Genomic DNA, 20,302 nt, shown 5'->3' on the forward strand with positions numbered 1-20,302 from the left:
AAGGGGCAGAGACACCGTTTGTTGTCTGGTCGGACCATAAGAACTTGTCTTACATTCAGACTGCTAAGAGACTCCCGTCAAGCCCGTTGGGCACTGTTCTTTACGAGGTTTCATTTCACGGTCACTTACAGACCTGGGAGCAAAAACATCCAACCGGATGCTCTCTCTAGACAGTTTTCAGAGGACAAAGAGACTCCAAGCTCACCTGACATGATTTTACCCTCATCATGCCTGGTGGCCTCTGCGACGTGGGAAATCGAGTCGGTGGTCCGTAATGCTCAGAGGTCTCACCCCGATCCTGGAGGGGGTCCGAATAACTGCTTGTTTGTTCCTGACCTAGTCTGTTCACAGGTTCTTCAGTGGGGACATTCATCAAAGATCGCCTGTCATCCTGGTGTTTCTCGGACTACTGACCTCATCAGGAGGCACTTCTGGTGGCCGTCTATGAACAAAGACATATAGGAGTTTTTTTTAGCTTGTTCCGTCTGTGCCCGGAGCAAAGCTTCTCATCGTCCACCGGCGGGTCTCCTTCATCCGCTTCCTGTGCCTGGCGTTGTTTTTAGCATATCTGTCAGACTGTTTGTTAGGTATTCAATGTCTGAGCTAGCAACAGTATACGGGTCAGGAAGATCCACTACTGATTCTATAGCAGAGGGAATTCTTTCCTTGAATTTAGTTACTATGTTATCAGAGAGAGACCTGGTTAACACGGCTTTAACCGGAGGGTTATAACTATTTAGAACAAAGTCAAAGGTTATTAAGAAGTGATCTGAGAGGAAATCATAGTGAGGAGAGATGGTCAGATGCTCTATATTCAAACCATAAGTTAGAATAAGGTCTAGGGTGTGGAGATGTTTCTGGGTAGGCCCGTCTACTACCTGAGAGAAACCTAGAGAGTCAAGTGTAGATTTAAAGCTGCACTGAAACTATCATTTTCTAGGTCAACATGAACATTGAAGTCTCCTACCATGATAACCTTATCTTTAGTCAGGGCTACATCTGACAACAATTCAGAGAATTCAGTTAGAAAAGTTGAAGAAGGTCCAGGAGGACGAGAAATGATTACAGATTCTACAGAATTTACTATTTTATTTGACGGGTGTGGCATGGTCATGCTCAGACTCTCAAAAGAACTAAAGTTGGGTTTTGGGTTAATATTAATTAGTAAGTGAGAGTTCTAGATGGCTGCCTCCACCCTCCTCCACCACCTCCACCAGCTATTTGAGTGTTAGTATGACTTGGAGGGGAGGCTTCATTTAGACTAACATACTCATCTTTACGTAGCAGGTTTCTGTTCATCCAAAGAGATCAATGTTGTGTTCGGTTATCAGATCATTGACTAGAAGAGCTTTGGATGATAAAGATCTCATGTTTAGGAAACCACATCTCATTTGTTTGTCTTGATTTTGTCTAGTTTCACACTTGATACGGATGAAGTTTTTGTAGTCATTAGAAGTAGTTTTCCTAGGTTTAGATAGTTTTATACTTGTGGTGGTCCGAGGGATAGACACAGTCTCTATGGGATGTTTAACTAAGTTAGCTATGGTTGGTGACTGCCCAGAGGGAAACTCAGAGAGGCGTGTAGGACTGCCACTCTGTTGCCTGGTCCCCACTCTGCTACGTCAGGATGGAGGAGCTAAGCTTTTAACTCTGTTTAACTCTGTTTCTAGATAAGGGAAAATCAGAATGTCGGAGGAAATTTTTTTATTTTAAAATCATGTATATATATATATATATATATATATATATATAAGGTATATTTGCCATTCTGGATACCTGGTATTTACTTTAATTTATTTAACTTAGTTCCCGGTTCAAATAAACCTCAAAAACACAAAACATGTAGAATAAAGATACCAGGGCCACTAAAAATTAGTGCGTACTCATTTTCTTCACAAGTGTTTCAGCATCTTATCGATATGTGACGCTCCCTGTGCTTCGTGATGCAATTCATCTGAGCGTCCAGGTCGGGCGAGGGTGGAAATGGTGCATATGTGCAACTGACTCAGGATTCAGACACCCGGTTCACTTGGATGAACGACTCAAAAACCCTTGAGTCAGTTTAAGGAGTCGGGTTTCTCATCACTACTGCCGTGAGCGTCGGAGGCAACTTCCGGATTCTTTGTGCCACTATTGATGCATGACGACGTTATATCGCTGCGTCGTCCACAACCCGCCTACATGTTACCACACGCTCTGTAGCGGGACAGATAGGGATGGGTGCGCTTTGCCTTTCCCTCCCGTCCCGCTCAGGGATGCACTACAGTGGAACCGAGGCTGAAGGAGCTGAAGGAGCTGCAGCAGCGGCTCTGGAGCCACGGGTTGCCGACGCCTGGCTTAGAACCACCACGGCTTTATAGATGCAATCCTATATCCTGCATGCCTCGTGTCAGAAACTAAACCAATGTTGATTATGGATTTATGAGGTGAGCACATACAGACGCAAACTGAAAAAAATCACATTAGCTTTTGTATTGTTGGTCATTTTAATAAAGAGATTTAGTAACTTTTTCAACCTGCGTAACACATGCACACAATACACAAAGGAGGGGTGGGGGGGCTGAGAGAAGAACTGTGGACGATCAGCTCGCGGCCCAGTGTTTTTTGCTGTGTGGAGTCCTTCAGTCACAGTTCAGCTGTTTGACATGAGTGAACACAGAGGTTATATGGATTGCAGGGTTGCCTGGTGGAGTGTGTGACCTCACACTGGCGCTCCGGGACGCCGCCTCTTCCCATCGGAGACTCATTTACAGTGAGAGGAGAAAGACTTCCAGAGGATGGAAACAATAAATCAGCTCATGTCTTGAGCACAGGGTGGTGTGAATATATTCTTTTGTATATATATTAAAAAAGCAGAGTCTCCTATCAGGAGGAGTGCAGAGCTCCTGATTCCCTGTCCTCTCGCTCTTCCTCATCCATCTTGCGGCCGTGTTTCCGGAAGTATTTGTAGCGCTGCACGTACAGCTTAACCAGGTTACTGACTTTGACTGGGTTGATCTCTCCAGTGCGACTGTGGCAGATCTGAAACAGAGACACAGGGATGAAACAGGTCATGGGCAGTGAGAGGACGAAGCCCCCAGTTACATGGCACTGCTTCATTGTTCTAAATAAAAGACAGGGTGAGAGCTGAGCTGCAGAGAGGGAAGCAGCTGAGATCAATTATTCTTTTCTGCAACAGAAATACAGAGCAGTGATCAAACTTACGGCGATTGCCATAAACATGTAAAAATTTGCAAATAAGCCTTTAAAAGCTGAGTAATTTCTGGAATTTATAGCCTGTTACTGTAATATCCACTGTATTTTACACCAAGAGGAATAGTTAAAAATGACAAAGTTGATGTTTTACTTTTTCTGCTATAAAAAAATGATGTTTCATTAAATTTTCTGAAACTGAGGGCAGGTTTTTCATGATTTATAGATTGTTCATTGATTAATATGCTGCCATTTGACCAGTCCGGCCCACTCTGGATCTCCTGACTTTAAGATCTACATGTTGGTAGCAGAGAGACTTTAACTACAATGAAGTGTCCAGAGACTGAACATGAAGCTACTGAAATGCCTGTGCAGAGAGCAAAGCTTCATGAAGCTTCATCAGGTGAGCCTGCTCTCTGATTCTTCTCTTTAGAAATAAAACTTTAACTGAATTCAAAGAGCCTCCAATTTCAGCAGATTTCAAAGTCTGTACAAGATTGAGATTAAGATTATAGTCTTCAAATGGATCTGTTTAAAATACTTTTCCTTCATTGTAACAAACATCCACACCACACCTCTCATGAGTTCAGCCAGGGAACCACCACATACAGCAAAACAACCAACCAGACAAGTGACCATGTTTAGTGGTAAACATGGTCACTATGGACCCACTATCAACAGAGATCCATGTAGAAACAACTTTTTCAGATTACATTGTCTGACAGAAACTTTACATCTGTCATCACAGTCCTGCCCTGAAAACATCCACAGTGTTATCAGTGTGTGTGTGTGTGTGTGTGTGTGTGTGTGTGTGTGTGTGTGTGTGTGTGTGTGTGTGTGTGTGTGTGTGTGTGTGTGTGTGTGTGTGTGTGTGTGTGTGTGTGTGTGTGTGTGTGTGTGTGTGTGTGTGTGTGTGTGTGTCCTTTAAAGTGGATGGGTGTGCTGCTTGTTTGACCAGTGTGCCTGAGGGTGCAGGCGTGTAGCCAGAGCAGGTCCAGCAGGAAGCTGTACATTATAGTAACGAGCAAACAAAAGTCCCGTGTCCCGCTGTCCACCGGCTGTGAGGCGAGGGCGTTAACCCCGAAGCTCAGGACAGCTGAGTTGATCTCCTCTGCGTCTACCGACCACGGTCTGGAGACCGGAGCAGGAAGGGTTAACAATATGCTAATGTCCATTCACATCGTGCAGTGGTCTTCAACCTGTCGGTTCTAGGCCCGTTCAAAGTCTTTACTTTTCTGCCACTCTGTCTCCGGTCTCTGATTGGGTTGGCAGTGGGCGAATGTGTCAGTAGTGAGTCAGTGACTCCAGTTTCATCCACTAAAGACATCTTCACCTTCAAGTTGTCTATTGCACAGTGGCAGTCAAGCCATGCGCTGATATTTGTAGACAGCACGTTCCTACAGTCCTCCCTTGATCTGCGCTGTAGAAAACAACACATCACCAGAAGGGCAAAACTAACCCGTCTCACAGTGGTCTAAACCCAGCTCACTAACCAGCTCACTAACCCGTCTCACAGTGGTCTAAACGCAGCTCACTAACCAGCTCACTAACCCGTCTCACAGTGGTCTAAACCCAGCTCACTAACCAGCTCACTAACCCGTCTCACAGTGGTCTAAACCCAGCTCACTAACCAGCTCACTAACCCGTCTCACAGTGGTCTAAACCCAGCTCACTAACCCGTCTCACAGTGGTCTAAACCCAGCTCACTAACCAGCTCACTAACCCGTCTCACAGTGGTCTAAACGCAGCTCACTAACCAGCTCACTAACCCGTCTCACAGTGGTCTAAACCCAGCTCACTAACCAGCTCACTAACCCGTCTCACAGTGGTCTAAACGCAGCTCACTAACCAGCTCACTAACCCGTCTCACAGTGGTCTAAACCCAGCTCACTAACCAGCTCACTAACCCGTCTCACAGTGGTCTAAGCCCAGCTCACTAACCAGCTCACTAACCCGTCTCACAGTGGTCTAAACCCAGCTCACTAACCAGCTCACTAACCCGTCTCACAGTGGTCTAAACGCAGCTCACTAACCAGCTCACTAACCCGTCTCACAGTGGTCTAAACCCAGCTCACTAACCAGCTCACTAACCCGTCTCACAGTGGTCTAAACCCAGCTCACTAACCAGCTCACTAACCCGTCTCACAGTGGTCTAAACCCAGCTCACTAACCCGTCTCACAGTGGTCTAAGCCCAGCTCACTAACCAGCTCACTAACCCGTCTCACAGTGGTCTAAGCCCAGCTCACTAACCAGCTCCCTAACCCGTCTTACAGTGGTCTAAGCCCAGCTCACTAACCAGCTCACTAACCAGCTCACTAACCAGCTCACAGTGGTCTAAGCCCAGCTCACTAACCAGCTCACTAACCCGTCTCACAGTGGTCTAAACGCAGCTCACTAACCAGCTCACTAACCCGTCTTACAGTGGTCTAAGCCCAGCTCACTAACCAGCTCACTAACCGTCTCACAGTGGTCTAAGCCCAGCTCACTAACCAGCTCCCTAACCCGTCTCACAGTGGTCTAAGCCCAGCTCACTAACCAGCTCACTAACCAGCTCACTAACCCGTCTCACAGTGGTCTAAACCCAGCTCACTAACCAGCTCCCTAACCCATCTCACAGTGGTCTAAACGCAGCTCACTAACCAGCTCACTAACCCGTCTCACAGTGGTCTAAACCCAGCTCACTAACCAGCTCCCTAACCCGTCTCACAGTGGTCTAAACCCAGCTCACTAACCAGCTCACTAACCCGTCTCACAGTGGTCTAAGCCCAGCTCACTAACCAGCTCACTAACCCGTCTCACAGTGGTCTAAGCCCAGCTCACTAACCAGCTCACTAACCCGTCTCACAGTGGTCTAAACCCAGCTCACTAACCAGCTCACTAACCCGTCTCACAGTGGTCTAAGCCCAGCTCACTAACCAGCTCCCTAACCCGTCTCACAGTGGTCTAAGCCCAGCTCACTAACCAGCTCACTAACCCGTCTCACAGTGGTCTAAGCCCAGCTCACTAACCTGTCTCACAGTGGTCTAAACCCAGCTCACTAACCAGCTCCCTAACCCGTCTCACAGTGGTCTAAACGCAGCTCACTAACCAGCTCACTAACCCGTCTCACAGTGGTCTAAACCCAGCTCACTAACCCATCTCACAGTGGTCTAAACGCAGCTCACTAACCAGCTCACTAACCCGTCTCACAGTGGTCTAAACCCAGCTCACTAACCAGCTCCCTAACCCGTCTCACAGTGGTCTAAACCCAGCTCACTAACCAGCTCCCTAACCCGTCTCACTGTGGTCTAAACGCAGCTCACTAACCAGCTCACTAACCCGTCTCACAGTGGTCTAAACCCAGCTCACTAACCAGCTCCCTAACCCGTCTCACAGTGGTCTAAACCCAGCTCACTAACCAGCTCACTAACCCGTCTCACAGTGGTCTAAGCCCAGCTCACTAACCAGCTCACTAACCCGTCTCACAGTGGTCTAAGCCCAGCTCACTAACCAGCTCACTAACCCGTCTCACAGTGGTCTAAACCCAGCTCACTAACCAGCTCACTAACCCGTCTCACAGTGGTCTAAGCCCAGCTCACTAACCAGCTCACTAACCCGTCTCACAGTGGTCTAAACGCAGCTCACTAACCAGCTCACTAACCCGTCTCACAGTGGTCTAAGCCCAGCTCACTAACCAGCTCACTAACCCGTCTCACAGTGGTCTAAACCCAGCTCACTAACCAGCTCACTAACCCGTCTCACAGTGGTCTAAACGCAGCTCACTAACCAGCTCACTAACCCGTCTCACAGTGGTCTAAACCCAGCTCACTAACCAGCTCACTAACCCATCTCACAGTGGTCTAAACCCAGCTCACTAACCAGCTCACTAACCCGTCTCACAGTGGTCTAAACCCAGCTCACTAACCCGTCTCACAGTGGTCTAAACCCAGCTCACTAACCCGTCTCACAGTGGTCTAAGGCCAGCTCACTAACCAGCTCACTAACCCGTCTCACAGTGGTCTAAGCCCAGCTCACTAACCTGTCTCACAGTGGTCTAAGCCCAGCTCACTAACCAGCTCCCTAACCCGTCTTACAGTGGTCTAAGCCCAGCTCACTAACCAGCTCACTAACCAGCTCACTAACCGTCTCACAGTGGTCTAAGCCCAGCTCACTAACCAGCTCACTAACCCATCTCACAGTGGTCTAAGCCCAGCTCACTAACCAGCTCACTAACCAGCTCACTAACCGTCTCACAGTGGTCTAAGCCCAGCTCACTAACCAGCTCACTAACCAGCTCACTAACCGTCTCACAGTGGTCTAAGCCCAGCTCACTAACCAGCTCACTAACCAGCTCACTAACCAGCTCACTAACCAGCTCACAGTGGTCTAAGCCCAGCTCACTAACCGTCTCACAGCGGTCTAAGCCCAGCTCACTAACCAGCTCACTAACCGTCTCACAGTGGTCTAAGCCCAGCTCACTAACCAGCTCACTAACCAGCTCACTAACCGTCTCACAGTGGTCTAAGCCCAGCTCACTAACCCGTCTCACAGTGGTCTAAACGCAGCTCACTAACCAGCTCACTAACCGTCTCACAGTGGTCTAAGCCCAGCTCACTAACCAGCTCACTAACCAGCTCACAGTGGTCTAAGCCCAGCTCACTAACCAGCTCACTAACCAGCTCACTAACCAGCTCACTAACCGTCTCACAGTGGTCTAAGCCCAGCTCACTAACCGTCTCACAGCGGTCTAAGCCCAGCTCACTAACCAGCTCACTAACCGTCTCACAGTGGTCTAAGCCCAGCTCACTAACCAGCTCACAGTGGTCTAAGCCCAGCTCACTAACCGTCTCACAGTGGTCTAAGCCCAGCTCACTAACCAGCTCACTAACCAGCTCACTAACCAGCTCACTAACCGTCTCACAGTGGTCTAAGCCCAGCTCACTAACCCGTCTCACAGTGGTCTAAACGCAGCTCACTAACCAGCTCACTAACCCGTCTCACAGTGGTCTAAACCCAGCTCACTAACCAGCTCCCTAACCCGTCTCACAGTGGTCTAAGCCCAGCTCACTAACCAGCTCACTAACCGTCTCACAGTGGTCTAAGCCCAGCTCACTAACCAGCTCACTAACCAGCTCACTAACCAGCTCACTAACCAGCTCACAGTGGTCTAAGCCCAGCTCACTAACCGTCTCACAGCGGTCTAAGCCCAGCTCACTAACCAGCTCACTAACCGTCTCACAGCGGTCTAAGCCCAGCTCACTAACCAGCTCACTAACCGTCTCACAGTGGTCTAAGCCCAGCTCATGATCCCTATTAGTGATCACACTTTGTGGTCAGGTGCGCCCGGACACGGTCCCAGAGTTTCTCCTGGAGGTGTTGGAGCAGAGCTCCTCCATCTTTTCTCCACCGCAGACGGTAATAGGAAACAAGGTTTCTGCCAACAGTCAGGCCGAAACAAGGCTTAATGATGTATGAAATAAAAGACTGACCGAGTTAATAAGCGTTGATGGAAGAGAAGCAATTTTCAAAAGAAAACTCAATGAAGACCAACAACAACTTAAATGAGCATTTTCAAAATAAAATTCTTGACTCTCTGGTTGCAGCCTGGGACCGAATGATCTATGGACTGGTGCAAGCACAAACTCATTTTCATCTAATTCAAAGTTTACAAGGAAAAACACCTTGAGGTTGAACATGCTGTACATGTGGTAATTGATAATGTCACAACACATAAGTTTAGATTTACTACACACTGTGTTGTCATCATTCTTATTATCTAGACAATTTGGGTTCTCCAGACACATGAGAAAGGGCGTCTGTCCAACACTGTCTGGATTATCCAGGTAGGACTGAATATTAAATACTTACTAGGTGTTTTAAAGTGGCATGTAGTTGTTTACGACAATTCTTAATATTTTATGACTTAAAACCTGCAGACGACCCAACAGTGGCGGGTCTCAGCACCAGAGATGAGAAATTACAGGAGTGAGGTGAGCAGCCTGGTGCAGGCACAACGATGTCTCTCTGAACATGGAGAGGACAAAGGGGATTGTTGGAGACTTCAGGAGACGACACACCCAGCACGCTCCTCTTAACATCAGCGGTGCAGCTGTGGGGAGGGTGAGCAGCACCAAGAACCTGGGTGTGCACGTCACAGAGGACCTCTCCTGGACCATCAACACCACATCACTGGTAAGAAAGCACCACCACGTCTCTACTTCCTGTGCAGCTGAGAGGAGCCATCATGTCCACCTTTTACAGAGGCACCATGGAGAGCGTCCTGTCCAGCTGCATCACTGTGTGGCCCCTGACCGCCTCCTGCCGCAGGAGCCTCCAGATCGTTGGTGTCTCTCTCCCCTCCCTCCGGGACATCTACTCCACCCGTCCCACACAGAAAGCCACACCACCCTACCGCCACACACCTTCAGTCTGCTGCCATCAGGAACAGACTGCAGAGTCTGAGGACCAGGACCAGCAGACTGAAGCTTCATCATCAGGCTGTCAGGAAGGTGAACTCTTTACCAGCTACCCCCCCAGGGGGTACAGAGATTAATGATACAGAGCGGTGGATAGAACTGATTGATTATTAATGATACAGAGCGGTGGATAGAACTGATTGATTATTAATGATACAGAGCGGTGGATAGAACTGATTGATTGTTGATACAGAGCGGTGGATAGAACTGATTGATTGTTGATACAGAGCGGTGGATAGAACTGATTGATTATTGATGATTGTTGGGGCCTGAGGATTCCATGAACTCCTCCAGAGCTTCAGTGAGCTGTTTCTCCAGGTTGCTCCCCTGAAAGAAAACACCACAACAATGGAGAGGCCATAAAACAGCAGGGGAGCGAGCCAGACCCCGGAAGTGGCCAATGAGGATGCTTGAATCCGACCCGAACACAGCAGGGGTCCAGACCCAAGTTACTGAGACTCACATTCTACAACACTAACCGCTATTCTCAACTGACCATCCGCGGAGACACATGTCTCTGCTTGCCTCAGGATGGTAAAGAGGGCAAAAGAACAGAAGAACCACCAACGCCAGCCCGCTGGACGAGCAGAACCCAGTTTGGACTACATCTTCTGTTTTCCTCTATTTTTCCTGTTGTTGGGAGATTCTGGAGACCAGAGCCATCGTCTCCTCCCAAGATCATCCTCTCAGTTGCACTCCTGCAGCTGGAGCCAGGCCTCTGAATTTCAGGACGCTGAAATTAAGACCCGGTAACAACCAGTTACCACCGCCTCCCAGAACCAACAGCACCACGGACGGTGCTGTCCAGAACCAAAGAACTATCAGGGTGAGAGCTTTTGTCTGGGCAGAGAATAGTTAGAATGATGTTCTGTTAACATGCAATGTGTTTCCCTGTGCCGCTCAGAAGGCCGCAGTATCTCATATGTTTGTGTAGGCGCGTTCACGCGCACCAACCAAGTCCAGAACTCTGGTTTTCCACCTCAGAACCAGAGGTCCGAGTGAGCTCCATGCCCACTGGGAGCTCTGTGTGGAGGAACCAGGGTTCAGAACCGAGCCTCACAGAATTCTCTGTCTTTCTCTTGTCTTCATCCTCTCTCATCTCTCCCCCTCTTTCACTAACCCGCAGCCCCCCCCTTATCAGATCGAGATAAGGTCACACACTACTGCATGTCAGCTGCTGCAGAGCAGATCTGTTTTGATCACAGGAGTTCTAACTGCAGGACCCGACCTCCACTTAGATCAGGGGTGTCAAACTCAGATCCTCGTGGGCCGCAGCCCTGCACGTTTTCAATGTCTCCCTCCCCTGAATGTCCTGATGGTTCATCACCACATTCAGCACAAAGCCAGATAACGAGCTGCTCATTGCAATCAGCTGTGTTGAAGCTGGGAGACATGGAGAACGTGCAGGGCTGCGGCCCTCGAGGCCTGGAGTTCGACACGTGTGACTTAGGTGATCAGAACCGGGCCAACGGAACCGCCCGTTCGTTACACCCTCGGTAGACTAACTCGCTCCGAGACCGCCCTCGCGCACGCGCGCTCGACGGACGTCTTGTTTATCTGGCCGCTAAGCAACCGCCGCGTCCCCAGAAAGAGCGAGTCAAACGCCCCTAGTGGTCGCGTGGGTCATCGCAATCCCTCTTGACATCCACCTGGTGGACACATCAGGTTATTGCGCTCTCCCTCTGCGCGCCGCCGCACGCCCCTAGTGGTCGTCACAGTCACCGCATTGACCCGCCGACGTCTGCCTCCACCTGGTGGACGTTCGAGGTCATCACACCCCATGCGCACACACACACACACACACACACACACACACACACACACACACACACACACACACACACACACACACACACACACACACACACACACACACACACACACACACACACACACACACACACACACACACACACACACACACACACACACACACACACACACACTCTTTGTACATAGTGTTGCTGTTTAATAGATTAGATCTCAGTGTTCGATGTCGTTTGCCATTTGAATGTGTTGATTTATGAGATGATTTCAGAATGATTTATGAATTAATACATTTTTATTAATAAACGTCTGTTAGCTGAATTGTACGCTTCTTGGTGATTATTGTGTATTTATAGTTGACAATTCACTGGTTTGTAACAGTCTGAGCTCGGATCTCACACCTTCCCTTTTATTTAAGATTGTTATATTTTATGCAGAAATATTAACTAACTTAAATAAACTTTTTACAAACGAGACTGATATTTTGGTATTAGCTATTTCCAGTTTATCTGGTGGTGCCCCAATTTATTATTAATACATAAATAACAAATTTATGCAAATTAATAATTTTTTTTATTAAAAATTATTTTTGATAATTTTTCACTTTTTTTGTTTTTAAAGTAATTATTCAATTACTTTAGGAGTTGTTAATGAGTAAATGACTGTTTACTTCCATTAATAATTTCAATTTTTCATAAATTACTTCCAGTGACTTATTACTTTTAGTAATCTATTACTTACAGTAATTATATGCTAATAACCAACCATAAACCCCAACAATGATACAGAGCGGAGGATAGAACTGATTGATTATTAATTGTGACAAAGTGAGTAACAATCAGTGTAACTCCAGAGTAAACACATAAATAGTGAGGTGACAGCCACAGTGAGTAAAGCTGTCTGGAGCGCTCACCGTCTGTCTCCAGTCTCTGGGGACGTCTGTTCTGGTCCAGCTGCTTTTATTAGGATTTACAGTTATAAGTAATATAAATATCAGTAATAGTAAAAATCTGATAATAAAACTGTGACTAGATATAAATACAACAAAGAATGAAGGTCAAAGGTTAGAATATGTATAAACATGGCGCAGGAAGCAGGTAGTGATCAGCAGAGTTTTTGGAAAATCTGGTTGTCATAGAGTGACAGAATTATTTGATGTCAGCCCAGGTATCATGTCCAAACCACGTTGTTTGAGACTGCTGAAGTCAAAGACAGACCAAGAAGTGGGTGTCCCAGGAAGACAACCCCCTAAGAAGACCAGGTCCTCACCCTAGCTTCACTGAGGAACCGGAGGTTTTCTTCTAGAGATTTACAAACACGATTTGCACACCGGTAACACAGACTGATCTCTGATCAGACAGCGAGGAACCGACTGCACATGGCCAGTCTTTGTCCTTATAAGGCCGCCAGGAAGCCTGTAATGACGGGCCTTCATCGCTCTCACAGGCAAAACACAACTTATCATCATTGAAGGCAATCTCAGTGCAGTGAGATATTGGAATGAGATTCTGGAGGCAGTGGGACCTAACTCCTTCCTCCAGGATGACAGGGCCAGGATCATCACAGACTACCTCCACAATGTGGGCGTGTAGAGGATGGGATGGCCGGCCTTGATTCCAGACCTCAGGGCTGGAATCTAAGCTGGGCTCAGCTTGGGCATGCTGCAGGTGCCAGAGTGCCCAGGTGAGGTTGGTGAGCAGCATGAGGAGGAGGTGCCAAGCTGTTGTGGTTCTGTATGGATCTTCTACACGCTACTCAGGCCAGGTAAGGATATTTAGAGAAGAAGGGCAAAAGTTTGCTTGATCTTGATCTTCAGTATGAATACAGACTGAAAGCGGGGCCTCACGATCCTTCTGACTTTTTGGCTTTTAAGCAGGAGCTGTTAGAAAAGTTCCCACATGGAGAACTGGCTTGTGGCGGCCAAGCGTTCATAGCGACGTCACTTTCTGATCCTGTCGGCTCTTCCCATCATTGTGAAGCAGAACTCACCAAGCGTTGGATTGTTCACCACTATGATGGAACGTGAGCTGGATTAGACCGTTGTGAGACAGGTGAGTTTTACCTGCTGATGATGTGATCCTGCTTTCCAACAATAAATAATACAAAACCAATTAGTGTTGTTAAAGGGGAGAAATAATTCACTGAAATACTGTTATTTTGACACTTCAGTGCTATTGTTAGCCCGTTGCCCATGTTAAGCACCGATGTGGTGACTAAGACAAGCCCATGACAAAACAAGGAGAAAAGGGTGATTTGTCATCATAAGACATGTCTGCTGAAATTGCCCAGTATATACAAGCATTCCTGATGAAAAACATCAAAAATTTCTGGAATAGTCGAAGGGCGTGGCCATAGCAGCCCGCTGAAGAATGATGTGTCGCCATCAAACAGGAAGTGATGTGTCACTGCTCTACATGTTGCAGGAATGTGCCTAAAACATCAAATGCTGATCAGAGACTTAATCCATTCACAGACATAGTGGCACCTGTTGTCAACAGGAAGTTTAAGGCATTATATTTTCACACACCTTTGGCCTTAAACTTTGCGATATCATCCTTGTGATTGGTAGGGATAGGAAGCAAATCAGGACACACAGAAATGTCACTGGCACTCACACTCTACACTCAACAGGAAGTCCACCATTTTGCGTCACCTGTGAAATTCTCGTGTTGAACTCCTTACAGGGTCAATCCAAGAGACCTCAAATTTGACCTGAATATAAACAGGCCATCCTGATGAAAACAGGATCAACACGTTACTCAAAACTCAAAGGGTGTGGCCATGGCCCCTGAAAAACTGATGGTTTGCTATCAAACAGGAAGTGATGTGTAACTCTGCTCCACATGCTGCAATCTGCCTGAAACTTTACGTGTTATCACAGTCCGACCCTGATAAATTCCATAAACCAAGATGCAGTAACAGTGAGTGCGCCACCTGGTGGATAGAGGGGAAATGCTGCACAACCCGCCTGGACATGCTCCACTCAGCCTGAAACTTTACATGTATGATCAGCCGACCCTCATCACATCCATACACCAAAATACACTCACAGTATTTCAATTTAAAATACAAAACAATTATTTGTTGATGTCCGGTTTCCACTGTATTTAGTGATGAAACAAATACTAATCCAGGGAGAATCCCCCACATGTGTGTGCTGACAGAAGTCTGTCCTCACCTTGTGCACCGCTTTCCTCAGGATGTCCTTGTATTCATCCTTGTTGATGTCTTTGCGCTGATAGTACGGCTTGATGGCAAGTTTCACCTCCTCCACAGCTCGCTCTTGTGTGTGCAGCTTCTTCAGATACTGAACCAGTCAAAAACAAATAAGAAGAAATAGGGGGGGACTGAGAACACCTTCAACCATGTGATCAGTGCATGTTCTGCTCAATCTGTCCAGGAGTCTTCACCTTATCGGGGTCTTTGCTCTCATTGTCCCAGCCGGAGTCACCTGAGCTGCCACTCAGTCCCGACAGCCCCACCGGCACGATGGGGGGCGGGGTCTGTGCACACCCTCCACCTATGGAGGCGTGCAAGTGAGAGGGCGGCAGCGAGCTGTGGAGGATGAACTGAGCCGGACTCATCCTGGGAGGGGGTGGCAGGGAGGAAGGGAGAGGAATCTGAGAGGAGGAGGAGGAGGATGGAGGTGCCAGCTGCTGGGACTGGCTCTGATTGGCCTGTGACAAGATCTGCACAAGAAGAAACAAAGAGTTGAGCAATACATTACTGCTTAATCTGCAGCTCAATGAACACCACCAGAACGCAGAGGTTCAACAGCATGTAGATAAATCGTATAACCAGCCCGTCAACACATAAACATCACCACATTAGTCAATTACAACTTTTTTTTTAACTTGGAGATTAATCAATTTGAAAAGTCATGCTCAGTGTTTTAGTCCAAATTAACTGAAAAGTAGTCGCTAACAGCCAGTCGCTAATAGCTGGCGGCTAACAGCCAGTCGCTAATAGCTGGCGGCTAACAGCCAGTCGCTAAGAGCCGACTGCTAACAGCCAGTCGCTAATAGCTGGTGGCTAACAGCCATTCGCTAATAGCTGACTGCTAACAGCCAGTCGCTAATAGCTGAAGGCTAACAGCCAGTCGCTAATAGCTGACTGCTAACAGCTGACTGATACACTCCTCACCAAGGTGGAGCGAGTGTGCGCGGACACCACTCACAGCCCTGTCATGGACTACAGGGGCCCACAAGTGACATTTCCACCAAGCATGCAGGAAAAAACACTCAAGTGGAAAGCTGCCTTGAGAGTGGCGGGGAAAGAAGTACACTGCTCAAAAATCAAAACAACACGATGTAACTCCAAGTATATCACATGTGTTTAATATCTATAAGAACGTATTTACTATGTAAAATACATCCACCCCTATACTCTGTACATGTCCACACTTATAGGCACCGTGTGCATATTGTTTCTATTATATTGTATTTTTATCTGCTTTTTTTATTAGTTCCTGCTATGTGTACTTCTTTCTCTGTACTATCCTGTTGTACCACATCAAATTTCTCCACATGCGAGATAAATAAAGGGATATCTTATCTTATCAACCTCTCTAGGTGGGAAGCAACACTAACTGTGAACAAATTCCACCTGTTGTGCAAATGAAACAGACAACATGAGGAAATTTGAGGTGATTATCAAGACAACTCCTATAAAGGAGGTTCTGCACAAACCATGACGCTGTTCTCCTGGTTCCTGGCTGATGCTCTGCTCTCTTGTGAATGTTGTTAGTGTTCTCCGTCCTGGAGGCAGCAGGAGGTGAGTCTACAACCAACACAAGTTGCTCAGGTTGAGCAACTCATCCAAGGTGGGACATCAATGTGAGCTGTGATAAGGTCTGCTGTGTCTCCCAGCTCAGTGTCCAGAGCATGGAGGAGACACCAGGAGACAGGCCAGGACACCAGGAGACGTGGAGGGGGTGTAGGAGGGCAACAAGCCAGCAGCAGGACCTCTACCTCCTCCTTTGAGCAAGAAAGAACAGGAGGAGCCCTGCAGGAGCTCTGCAACATGACCTCCATCAGGCCACTAATGTGATCTTTCTGCTCAAACGGTCAGAAACAGATTTCACCAGGGTGCTATGAAGGCCCACGTCCACCAGGGGGGGCTATTCTTACAGCCCAACACCCTGCAGGGCCATTGGCATTAGCCAGAGAACAGCAACACTGGCAGATTGGCCAGTGGCGCCCTGTGCTCTTCACCGATGAGAGCAGCTTCACACTGAGCACATGTGACAGACCTGACAGTCTGGAGAACGTGGAGAACGTTCTGCTGCAGCAACATCCTCCAGCATGAGCGGTTTGGTGGAGGGTCAGTAAAGGTGTGGGGAGGCATTTCTTTGGATGGCCCACAGCCCTCCATGTTCCAGCCAGAGGTACCCCGACTGCCATCAGGTACCAGGATGAGATCCTCAGACCCATTGTGAGCCCAGATGCTGGTGCAGTGGTTCCTGGGTTCCTTCTGATGCAGGACAATGCCAGGCCTCATGTGGCTGAAGTGTGTCAACAGTTCTTCCATGATGAAGGTCTTGATGCTCTGGACTGGCCTGCCGGTTCCCCAGACCTCAATCCAACTGAGCTCATCTGGACATCATGTCTGGTTCCATCCACCAACCACACCTTGACCACATACGGTCCAGGAGGTGACTGATGCTTTGATCCAAGTCTGGGAGGCCGTCCCTCAGGAGAACGTCCCTCAGGAGAACATCCCTCAAGAGAACATCCCTCTGGAGAACATCCCTCTGGAGAACATCTCTCAGGAGAGTGTCCCTCAGGAGAACATCTCTCAGGAGAACATCCCTCAAGAGAACATCCCTCAAGAGAACATCCCTCAGGAGAACGTCCCTGAGAACATCCCTGAGGAGAACATCCCTCAGGAGAACGTCCCTCTGGAGAACATCTCTCAGGAGAACGTCCCTGAGGAGAACATCCCTCAGGAGAACATCTCTCAGGAGAACGTCCCTCAGGAGAACGTCCCTCTGGAGAACATCTCTCAGGAGAACGTCCCTCAGGAGGACATCCACCACCTCATCAGAAGCATGCCCAGGCATTGTAGGGAGGTCCTCCAGGCAGGTGGAACCTCACACACTCTACTGAGCCTCATCTTGTCTGGAGGAGTTCTACCTGACGTTGGATCAGCCTGCAACGTGATTCTCCACTTTTATTTTGATAGGATTCCAAATCCAGACCTCCAGGGGATAATAGTTTGATTTACAATGATCATTCTTATGTTATTTTGTTCTCAACGCACTCTACTATATATTGAATAAAGACTTTCAACTGAGATATTTGAGTGTTCCCTGTATTTATTTGAGCAGTGTATATGAATGGATGGAAGAGGATGAGGAGGTAGAAAAACAGATGTTTGAAGCTGGGGAGGAGGAAGATTTGGCATTGACACATGCAATAGCCAAGCAATTGAAGAAGAAAAGGCGACAGAGATGGCCTCCATTTTGGTTTGCGAGCTGGAAGTAAACAAGACTAATCGGACCAATCACACAAGAGTTTGCAGAACAAACTCCACCCTGGACGAGGGGCACAGCTGGGTGGAGTTTCTTCTGGCAGACGGAGCTGAGTGAAGAAAGGACTTCATTTGTTTGCTCAGACTCCCGAGTCTTTGTCCTTCTTCTGAAGTATGAATTAGCCTGAACAGTTTGCCACTAACACAAAGTTTACAGACTTCATGCTCAAACTGAAATGAAAAACCTTTTTGTCTCTTTTTTACAGAATGAGAGTCTGTGAGTCTTTGACATTTAACAATTTCACTAATGCTAACAGCGTAGCATTGTAGCACTGTGAATCTGTGAACACGCTGAAGGCTGCAGAAGTCATGTCAATATTAAATACTCAGGAAGGATTTCACATCTTTCTGCAGATTAAGGAAAACTTCGGTGCATTTTCAGTTGCGACAAAATTCAAAGAGAAAAAACAGAACTAGGTTTTAGACATTTCAAAGTATTTTGCACCCGGAGGTGTCAATAACAACTAGGGCAGGGCAGAACCATTTCTTTTCAAATGATTAATCTAATTATTATTAACCTAATATATTATCCTAGTATTTGATTAATATAGCAATTTACAGATTGTGAATATAAAATACTACTCTTGTAACATTTCATTCATAAATATATATATATATATATATATATAAAAAATACATTTGCAATATTGTATTGCCCCTAAATTCTCTCCAAATTCCAAAATAAAATTCAAGTAAGAAATAAGCTGTGCTAAATAATAATAATAATAATTATCATAAACAACTACATGCCACTTTAAAACACCTAGTAAGTATTTAATATTCAGTCCTACCTGGATAATCCAGACAGTGTTGGACAGACGCCCTTTCTCATGTGTCTGGAGAACCCAAATTGTCTAGATAATAAGAATGATGACAACACAGTGTGTAGTAAGTCTAAACTTATGTGTTGTGACATTATCAATTACCACATGTACAGCATGTTCAACCTCAGGGTGTTTTTCCTTGTAAACTTTGAATTAGATGAAAATGTGTTCCGTCAGCGCTTCGTTCCCACATTTAACTCCATCAGTTTTTTGTTTTTATTCATACATCGTTAAGCTTCGTTCAGGCCGTTACATATACCGTCCTGATGGTTCGCGGAAACATGTTTTTTAAACCCGTCTGTGGTGCAGAAACGATCGGGCAGCTCTGCTCTCCAACACCTCCAGGAGAAAATCTGGGACCGCGTCCGGGCGCACCTGAACCACACCTGTTATCACATGATGCAGGGCGCAGATCAAGTTAGGACTGTAGTAACGTGCCGTCCGAAAGTATCAGTGCATGGCTTGACCGCGGCTGTGAAACAGACAATTTGGTGAAGGTTTCTTTAGCTGTTCAAACTAACGCAGCCGCCACACGCCGCCGCCACACGCCGCCGAAATCTTTTGTTTCTTTCCGACGCATCAACGCACATTTTTCGCATCAATGTATTCTCGTAATGGATTACCCCAGCCCTAATAAAAAGGTTCTTATTTTTCTTTGTACATGTGACTTGTTCAGGTCTGTGCACCACGGTCAGGGAGTGAGTGACAGCAGTGTTGAGCTCATGAAACATGAATTCCTGTGAGGTGTAGCCAGTGTTGGCGCCTGGAGGGTGAAACCTCCTGAAAGCCAGCAGCTCTCCATCATTCGCTCACCTGGCTCGTAGCTTGGATGAACTCTTGTGCTTTGGCTCTACTGGCAATGTTGGCTTCTTCCATTTTGAAGAGCAGAGCGGTCACTGAGAGAAACAATTCAAAAACGTTAGATTTAAAAAGACACATACCAGCGTTTGAGACGTCTGTCTGCAGGTTGTAGACCTCTTGGACGGGACCTGTGGTCCAGTTTCTTGACCCAGATGAAATTGTTGTTGATATCTAACTCTGTATCAGAATGGTAGCAACTAATTTACCCCAAAGAAATGAAAGGATTTGATCGTTCTTATTTTTATAATATTGGAGGAATATTTGACATTGATATGGAGTTCATCACAATTTTTTAAAACAACTTCCTGCTCACGACTGTTCTCTACTGTTTCAAGCAGCTGATATTCCTCCATATTTTCACACAGTCAATCAGGGATTGTGACTTGTACATGAATATGTGAATACTGTGAAAAAATGAACACCCAAAAAGTTTCGAGCTCATCATGCAGGGGTCCAAGACACCACCACCACCATCAACGATCCGTCTCACAACATTTAAAGTGGTCCTATTATTCAAAATTCACTTTCTAACGGTTTTCGTATTTTCTTAATATGTGTCACCATACCTGGGCATGGCCCAGAAGTGAAGACAGTCTGTCCTCTCTGTCCCTGGCTTGTTTCAGTTTTTAAAAAGTGTGTTGCTCCAAGCAGCCAATCAGAAATCAAACCCT

General features: G+C 46.9%; 1 protein-coding gene across 1 annotated transcript in view; it reads right to left on the minus strand.

Moving 5' to 3' along the window:
* Nucleotides 1–2,465: 2,465 nt before the first annotated feature.
* scaf1 (SR-related CTD-associated factor 1) overlaps nucleotides 2,466–20,302 on the minus strand; it is a 42,063-nt gene continuing 24,226 nt past the window's right edge. The window contains exons 3-6 of the mRNA XM_080488422.1: nucleotides 19,584–19,666; nucleotides 14,826–15,104; nucleotides 14,594–14,722; nucleotides 2,466–3,021 (exon numbers count right to left, since the gene is read on the minus strand). Of these exons, the coding sequence (XP_080344548.1) occupies nucleotides 2,866–3,021; nucleotides 14,594–14,722; nucleotides 14,826–15,104; nucleotides 19,584–19,666 (647 nt within the window). The 3' untranslated portion in view covers nucleotides 2,466–2,865. The remainder of the gene's footprint in view (nucleotides 3,022–14,593; nucleotides 14,723–14,825; nucleotides 15,105–19,583; nucleotides 19,667–20,302) is intronic.

The sequence above is a fragment of the Lipophrys pholis genome (genome assembly GCF_963383615.2).
Source record: "Lipophrys pholis genome assembly, chromosome: 19".
Lineage (NCBI taxonomy): Eukaryota > Metazoa > Chordata > Actinopteri > Blenniiformes > Blenniidae > Lipophrys > Lipophrys pholis.